Source organism: Hyla sarda, chromosome 6 (assembly GCF_029499605.1).
Source record: "Hyla sarda isolate aHylSar1 chromosome 6, aHylSar1.hap1, whole genome shotgun sequence".
NCBI classification, from domain to species: domain Eukaryota; kingdom Metazoa; phylum Chordata; class Amphibia; order Anura; family Hylidae; genus Hyla; species Hyla sarda.
Window position 1 is genome coordinate 139,381,136 of NC_079194.1, and position 9,012 is coordinate 139,390,147.

Sequence of the window (9,012 nt, forward strand, 5' to 3'; positions counted from 1 at the left end):
CAGCAAGATGAATGTAGTATGTTATCACAAAATATTGGCAGACAATTTGCCTTATTCAGCATTAAAGCTATGCATGGGATGCTCTAGGACTTTTCAGCACAGCAATGACCCTAAGCATAAGGCCAAATTGACCGTTGTGTTGTGACAGAAGAAAGGTGAAGGTTCTGGAGTGGCCATCACAGTCTTCTGACCCTAGTATCATGGAGCTACACGTTTGAGATCTCCCCAGACCCTCTGCAGGACCTGGCGCTATTTTGCAAAAATTAATAGGCAGCTATGCCATCTGCAAGACTTTGGGCCTTCTCGAAACCATTACAAAACACTGCATGCTCTCATTAATGTTAAAGGGGTTCTCCGGTGCTTACACATCTTTTCCCCTATCTAAAGGATAGGGGATAAGATGACTGATCGCGGGAGTCCCGTGATCCTGCACGCAGCACCCTGTTTGTAATCAGTCCCCGGAGTGTGTTCGCTCCGGGTCTGATTATGAACGACCACAAGGCCAGCGGCGTATGACGCCACGCTCCGCCCCTCAATGCAAGCCTACGGGAGGGGGCGTGATAGCTGTCACGCCCTTTCCCGTGGGCTTGCATTGAGGGGGGGGAGCGTGACGTCACACGCCGCCGGCCTTGTGGTCGTCCGTAATCAGACCCGGAGCCAACACACTCCGGGGACTGATTACAAACAGCGTGCCGCGTGCAATATCCCGGGGGTCCCCAGCGGCGGGACTCCCACGATCAGGCATCTTATCCTCTATCCTTTGGATAGGGGATAAGATGTCTAAGCACTGGAGAACCCCTTTAACCACTTAAGGACTCAGCCCATTTGGACCTTAAGGACTAAGACAATTTTATTTTTACGTGTTCGTTTTTTCCTCCTCCCCTTCAAAAAATCATAATTCTTTTATATTTTCATCCACAGACTAGTATGAGGGCTTGTTTTTTGCGGGACCAGTTGTCCGTTGTAATGCCATCACTCACTTTACCATAAAATGTATGGCGCAACCAAAAAAATACTATTTGTCTGGGGAAATTAAAAAGAAAACCTCAATTTTGCAAATTTTGGAAGGTTTTGTTTTCACGCCGTACAATTTATGGTAACAATGACGTGTTTTTTATTCTCTGGGTCAATACGATTAAAATGATACCCATGATTATACACTTTTCTATCACTGTTGCGCTTAAAAAAAAAAAAAAATCGCAAACTTTTTAATCAAATTAGTACGTTTAAAATCCCCCTATTTTGAAGACCTATAACTTTTTCATTTTTCCGTATAAGCGGCGGTATGAGGTCTCATTTTTTACGCCGTGATCTGTACTTTTTATTAATACCATATTTGCTTATACAAAACTTATTACATTTTTTAATGAATTTTTTTGGGAATAAAATGTTCTAAAAAAAGCAGCTATTTTGGACTTTTTTTTTTTTTTTTTACGTTCACGCCGTTCACCGTACGGGATCATTTACATTTTATTTTAATAGTTTGGATATTTACGCACGCGGCGATACCAAATTTGTATATAAAATACATTTTTTTTTACACTTTTTGGGGGTAAAATATGGAAAATGGGACAATTTACGTTTTTATTGGGGGAGGGGTTTTTTCACATTTTTTATTTTACTTTTTTTTACATTTATTTTTACACTCTTATAGTCCCCATAGGGGACTATTTAAAGCAACCATTCGATTGCTAATCCTGTTCAGTGCTATGTATAGGACACAGCACTGATCAGCATTATCGGTCATCTTCTGCTCTGGTCTGCGGGAAGGCAGATCAGAGCAGAAGACTCCCGGAAGACAGCGGAGGCAGGTGAGGGGACCTCCGTCTGCCGTGCAGGATGATCTGATCGCCGCAGCACTGCGGGTGATCTGATCATCCTGTTAAGTGACCGCGATGCTGCAGATGCCGTGATCTGTATTGATTACGGCATCTGAGGGGTTAATGGTGGACATCCGCGGGATCTGCGATCCACAGCCGGGACCTGCCGCGCATGATGCCGGCATCGCTCCGATGCCCGCGGTTATGCTCAGTACGTAAATGTATGTCCTGGTGCGTTAAGTACCACATCACCAGGACGTACATTTACGTCCTGCGTCGTTAAGGGGTTAAAGGCGGCAATACACAGTATGAAGAACTAAGGGTATGCAGCCTTTTGAACAGAGGTCATTTAATTTTTTTTTTTGTTTTATGAATGTGCCATGCTGTTGTGCCTACAGTTGAATATGAATCCCAAACAAAATAAATGTTTCGCCTGCTCGCTCATATCTGAAAACAATGGTACTTATTACCATTTCACCAAGGGTATGCAAACTTTTTAACACAACTGTACACCGCACACTCCAACCCTATCTCACATCACTGTCACAAGGCAGGGACACGGCACATGTAAAATGTAAAGAATAAAGCTGTAAACTCATCCTCTGGTCTGTGAGGCTGTGCGGTGCTAGGTGGTGGGGGGTTTCTCATAGTCCTCTACCCCTGTGATAGTGGCTTTACAGAAGAAACAGTCCTTGTTGTTCATGAGATGCTGATTGATGCACGCTCTGCAACAGAAATTGAGAGGGTGAGGTTAGAGGGGTACTCCGCTGCTCAGCATTTGGAACAATCTGTTCCGAACGCTGGAGCCGGAAACTCGTGATGTTATAGCTCCGCCCCCTCATGATGTAACACTCCAGCCCCTCAATGCAAGTCTATGGGGGGGGGCGTGACAGCTGTCACGCCCCCTCCCATAGACTTGCATTGAGGGGACGGGGTGTCACATCATGAGGGGGCGGGACTGTGACATCACAAGCCCCCGACTCCAGCGTTCGGAACAGATTGTTCCAAACGCTGAGCAGAGAAGTACCCCTTTAAATTCTTGAGGACATGGCTGCAGCGCAGGGAGAGGACTCATACTCACTTGCAGGACTTATGGGAGCAAGGTCTGAATATGGCGGAGATGGGATGAGCATAGCAGATAGGGCACAGGTCTTCCTCACTGGTGGGCTGCAACATATAAAGAATGAGTTAGCCATATGTTTTGGGGTTCACTTAGTGATAAGAAGTCTGTCCCATGCTCTGCACAGTCAGGACAGAGGCTGGAAGGTGATGCAGATGGCCATTAATAATGCAGCAGTCACTTCCCATGCGAGGATCACATTCTGTACAGAAAACTATTTTTATGCCGATCTGCAGTAAACTGATCGCTTCATCAGCAAGAAAGGTCAGCACGTCTCCAGCCTAGAGCCATTACATAAGAAGTGGGCTTGCAGGATGAGAATATGGAACACGGGTGAGTATACAGTTTTGCACTCACCTGAGTGGCTGCTGCGGCCTGCTTGGACTCCTCGTTCAGGTGGCTCAGCATCTTATCCACTTTACCGAGTTCTTCTGCATTAATGTAATCAGTATCTGCAGAAAACAAAAACCTGTCAGTCCTGGAAGATTCTATCAAACATGACATCCAGGAGCCACCATGTACCTCACACCTCCGATCTGTCACTAGAACAATCTTTGCTCAATATTCCTGCTCTCCCAGCTCTAGACAGTCGGGGGTTAATAAACGCTGAGAGATCAGGAGCTAGACCCTTAGCTGCATTCCTGCTCTGGGGAATAACTCAATTCCCTTGGGTCAACTAGTGTCCAGAAATAGAGGATTCTGAAAATACTCTGCGCATTAATAAAATATCCCTCTATTTCACTGCTCCCTGAATAAGAATGAAGGACGTCCATTCAGGAGGAGTTAGAACGAAGGAGAGCACATATGTGCACCCCAAGACCGGGAACAAGGGCCACAGAAGTCACAGACTATCACAGCTGGTTAAAGCCTCTATGGGTTGGGTTCACACACAGTATTCCAGTTAAAGCCAGTGGAACAGACACATAGAAAAACCCTAATAGAACAACACTTAGCTTTTTTTTGTATTTTGGACCCACTCCTGGACTTGGCTACAAATACTGACCAAAATACCTTATCCACTGATCAATATGCCTCCCCTCTATACTCTACATCGGAGGTGCCACATGTGGCTCAATATAGGAGGCCAAGTTATAGCCATATGCACTGCCAATATATATTACCAGAGACAAACTAATCCACTGCCAATGTTTAGTTTACACTTGGCTGTAACCCATAAGAGGACAAAAGGTTGGGGACCACTACTGTATGTATTCTAAAGTCCTATATACTGCCTCCAACATGACCACTGTGTCCTGGTTATACTGCTCTGCATCATCACCTGTCCAAACTGTGCCCCTGCTTCTTACATACTGTCCCATAACCTCAACACACTTCTTATATACCCCTATCATGCCTCCCAATCCTGTACATCACACTATGCCCCCCAACTTCTCACATATTTATAGTGGATTATTTGCACATATCGTCAATGTTCCCTCCTTTCCGCAGAAGCTGGGTGTGAATGATGGAGGGGGAGGCCTAGCACATGTGTGGGTATCATACAGCGGCCTGGTACTTACACGCCTGCAGGGAGAAATGCTTCTTGTCAGCTGTAGACTGTCCGATCCCCAAGGTGTTCAGCTCTGTCTGTCCAAGCAGGTACTGGATGGAGCGCAGCTGAAAACAAGGGTCAGCCAGTAAGACGCTGGTCGCTCGCTGGATCCTGGGAGGAAACATAACAGTGCCAAGAATGAGAAGGATGGGAGTCATAGCACTTCATCAATGAAACTCACCACACACTAGTTAAATAGAAAATGATTTGCTGGACTACAACTCCCAGCACGCCGTGAGAAATGTGTGTGAGAGCAGCCAGAAGCTGGCACTGACAGGCAGAGATCGGATCATGTTTCCTGCTCTGGGTCTCTCTCCTGCAGCAGAAGTAAATAAAATGACGCCCTGGGGATCCGCAGCTCAGATCTCCTGTCCATTATCTGCTCACAAAGTGAGGCCGAGAGCGAGAGATGAATCCTCATATTACAGCGCATTGCCCCACCGCAGCCTTAACCCCTTCCAAGAAACAGCGCAAGCCTTAACCCCTTTCCAGGAGGCATTCCCAGCTTTAACCCCTTCCAGGATGCAGCCCAAACCTTAACCCCTTCCAGGACGCAGAACCAGCCTTAACCCCTTTTACAAGACAGTCCTCACATTACCCTTTAGAGGACACATGTCACAGCCATAACCCCTTCCAAAAGGCAGCCCCAGCCTAAACCCCATTACCGGACACCTGCCCCGGCCTTAACCCCATTACTGGACACCTGCCCCGGCCTTAACCCCTTTACAGGACACCTGCCCCGGCCTTAACCCCTTTACAGGACACCTGCACCAGCCTTAACCCCTTTACAGGACACCTGCCCCAGCGTTAAACCCTTTACATGACACCTGCACCGGCGTTAACCCCATTTACAGCACCTGCCCCGGCCTTAACCCCCTTTACAGGACACCTGCACCGGCCTTAACCCCTTTCCAGGACACCTGCACCGGCCTAAACCCCTTTCCAGGACACCTGCCCTGGCGTTAACCCCATTTACAGCACCTGCCCCGGCCTTAACCCCTTTCCAGGACACCTGCACCGGCCTAAACCCCTTTCCAGGACACCTGCCCTGGCGTTAACCCCATTTACAGCACCTGCCCCGGCCTTAACCCCCCTTTACAGGACACCTGCACTGGCGTTAACCCCATTTACAGGACACCTGCCCCGGCCTTAACCCCTTTCCAGGACACCTGCACCGGCCTAAACCCCTTTCCAGGACACCTGCCCTGGCGTTAACCCCATTTACAGCACCTGCCCCGGCCTTAACCCCCCTTTACAGGACACCTGCACTGGCGTTAACCCCATTTACAGGACACCTGCACCGGCCTTAACCCCTTTCCAGGACACCTGCACCGGCCTAAACCCCTTTCCAGGACACCTGCCCTGGCGTTAACCCCATTTACATGACACCTGCACCGGCGTTAACCCCATTTACATGACACCTGCACCGGCCTTAACCCCCTTTACAGGACACCTGCACTGGCGTTAACCCCATTTACAGGACACCTGCCCCGGCCTTAACCCCCCTTTACAGGACACCTGCACTGGCGTTAACCCCATTTACAGGACACCTGCACCGGCCTTAACCCCTTTCCAGGACACCTGCACCGGCCTAAACCCCTTTCCAGGACACCTGCCCTGGCGTTAACCCCATTTACATGACACCTGCACCGGCGTTAACCCCATTTACAGGACACCTGCCCCGGCCTTAACCCCCTTTACAGGACACCTGCACCGGCGTTAACCCCATTTACAGGACACCTGCCCCGGCCTTAACCCCTTTACAGGACACCTGCACTGGCGTTAACCCCCTTTACAGGACACCTGCCCCGGCCTTAACCCCTTTACAGGACACCTGCCCCAGCCTTAACCCCTTTACAGGACACCTGCCCCGACATTAACCCCTTTACAGGACACCTGCCCCGTCATTAACCCCTTTACAGGACACCTGCACCGGCATTAACCCCTTTACAGGACACCTGCACCGGCATTAACCCCTTTACAGGACACCTGCCCCGGCATTAACCCCTTTACAGGACACCTGCCCCGACATTAACCCCTTTACAGGACACCTGCACCGGCATTAACCCCTTTACAGGACACCTGCACCGGCATTAACCCCTTTACAGGACACCTGCCCTGGCATTAACCCCTTTACAGGACACCTGCCCTGGCGTTAACCCCATTTACAGGACACCTGCCCCGGCCTTAACCCCCTATATAGGACGCCTGCACTGGCGTTAACCCCTTTACAGGACACCTGCCCCAGCCTTAACCCCTTTACAGGACACCTGCCCCGTCATTAACCCCTTTACAGGACACCTGCACCGGCATTAACCCCTTTACAGGACACCTGCCCCGTCATTAACCCCTTTACAGGACACCTGCTGGTCATTAACCCCTTTAGAGGACACAGTCCTAGTCCAGGTAGCTCCTGTCAACCTTTAACCCCATGTATTCTATTTCCTACCCCCTCTTAATAACAAGGAGATTCCAGTAGTAGTTGTGGGCAGCTGGGAGCCCAGGCTAATATTGTTTTATTGGCCCTGTAATAGAACTCCCCACAGACCACGGAGCGCCAGGACCCGGACGTGGAGCTGCCCCTGACTCCAGCCTTTGGTTGATTTCCCCGGTCCCCAGTATAAGGGCCGCTCTGGAAGGAGATGAAGCAGTGATTGAGAACACTGACCCCCCCCGGCCGGTGAGGGAGGGGCAGAGACAGGAGGCTGGCAGCGGCACCAGCATTGATGCAACTCTCCACGAAGTCTTTCTGCTGTGACAGCCCCGTGCGAACAGTCTCCTATCCTTCCAACCAGATAGCGATCACATCCCGCTCTACACATTGTCCGACAAGTTCACGTTCTCCATGGGAACCGGGGGGATGTCAGGAACCCGCTGCCCCCTGTGACCTGAGCGGTCTGTGCCCGGAGCCGTCTCCCTGCCCATGCTTTGCCCAGCCGTACTCACCATCCAGGTAATCGGGAACCATGAGAAGTGGCCGCTGCCCGAGGAGGTGGACAGAGTCCGCGGGGATCCTGCTGCTACTGCTGGACGCGCTGCTCAGGTGGTCGTCCGCTTCTGGCTGCCCCTCCAACTGCATCTGCGCCTCTGACCTGCTGAGCTGCACCAGAGCGGCTCTGACTACTGTCCCTGACGATCTGCCCCACACATCGGTCACCGTGGACCTGAGTCACAACAGCCTCAGCACCCTGCACAGTAACTGGCTGTCCGGGGTGCCCAGCCTCCAGACCTTATGCCTCCACCACAATGAGATGAAGCGGCTGCCGGCCGGGGCCTTCCATAACGCCACCCGGCTGAGGCACCTGGACCTCTCCTCCAATAAGCTGCACAGCATCCAGGTAGGACACTTCCAGCAGCTGCACAGCCTGGAGGAACTTCTGCTCTACAACAACTACATCTCCCGGGTGGAGGAGGCGGCCTTCACCAGACTGAGCAACCTCAGAAAGATCTACCTGAGCTGGAACAACCTGAGCAGCTTCTCATTCAGCTCTGTGCACAACCTGAGCCACCCCCACCTCCGCACCCTGGACTTGTCCTCCAACAGGTTCCTGGAGCTGCCAATACACCAGGTGTCCTCCCTGCCGGGCTTCATCAAGAACGGCCTGTACCTGCACAACAACCCGCTCACCTGTAGCTGTGGCCTCTACACCCTGCTCAGCCATTGGAGGCAACGAGGCTTCTCATCCGTCCTGGACTTCTCCCGGGAGCACACCTGCCTGTACATGGGCAAGCCTCGGGCAGTGGTCCGCATCCTGGACTCCCAGAATGGCCTTGACAACTGCTCCTTTGGACTTGGCCAAGAACTGGGTGACCCTGGCCTAAAGGTCCTGGTGGGGAGGAGGCTCTTGGTGACCTGTAACACCAGTCTGCCCCAGGAGAACACCACCTACCTCTGGATCTCCCCGGCCTATGACTTTATCCTTCCACCTGGAACCAGTAACCAGAGCTTCAGGATCCATCCAAATGGCAGCTTAGAGATACACAGGGCACAACCCTGGCACTCTGGCATCTACCTGTGCATCGCAGTCAACAGGCACTTGAGCTACAACGCAACTCATGAGGTGAATGTAACCGTGCACTACCCCCGGCATGAGGCAGAGTCCTTCAATACTGGCCTCACCACCCTGCTGGGCTGTGTGGTCAGCCTGCTCCTGGTCTTCATATACCTCTACATGACTCCATGCCGCTGCTTCCGCTTCTGCTCCAAGCCCCCACAAACCCCCAGCCCTCCGCAGTCTTCCATACTGTGCGGAACCCCACCAGTCTGCGACGGCCCAAACAACCGCAAGGTGGGAGCAAGCCGTCATGTCGTCTTCTTGGAGCCAATAAAAGAAGGACGGTCTGAAAAGAACCCGAAGATCCTTCAGCTGCGGTCAGACTCGGACAGCTCTGTATTCTCAGACTGCCCAATAGTGCAGACATAGATGCATGGATGCACTGGTGGGCATGCTGCATGGCAGGGTGCACGCCTCTCCAGACTTGCTGCATTTTGTACCAGGTATTGACAGTGAACTGAATTT

The 9,012-nt window shown here is 51.2% G+C and overlaps 2 protein-coding genes across 4 annotated transcripts in view; one reads left to right on the forward strand and one right to left on the reverse strand.

The window, feature by feature from the left end:
- Positions 1-699: 699 nt before the first annotated feature.
- Positions 700-9,012, reverse strand: part of RNF123 (ring finger protein 123) — a 39,825-nt gene continuing 31,512 nt past the window's right edge. For all 3 annotated transcript variants that reach the window (XM_056525232.1, XM_056525230.1, XM_056525231.1), the window contains exons 36-39: positions 4,461-4,603; positions 3,298-3,392; positions 2,902-2,987; positions 700-2,545 (exon numbers count right to left, since the gene is read on the reverse strand). In XM_056525232.1, the coding sequence (XP_056381207.1) occupies positions 2,446-2,545; positions 2,902-2,987; positions 3,298-3,392; positions 4,461-4,603 (424 nt within the window). In that variant the 3' untranslated portion in view covers positions 700-2,445. The remainder of the gene's footprint in view (positions 2,546-2,901; positions 2,988-3,297; positions 3,393-4,460; positions 4,604-9,012) is intronic.
- AMIGO3 (adhesion molecule with Ig like domain 3) overlaps positions 6,984-9,012 on the forward strand; it is a 2,061-nt gene continuing 32 nt past the window's right edge. Inside the window, exon 1 of the mRNA XM_056525233.1 lies at positions 6,984-9,012. This exon is cut by the window's right edge and continues 32 nt beyond it. Within this exon, the coding sequence (XP_056381208.1) occupies positions 7,459-8,916 (1,458 nt within the window). The 5' untranslated portion in view covers positions 6,984-7,458 and the 3' untranslated portion in view covers positions 8,917-9,012.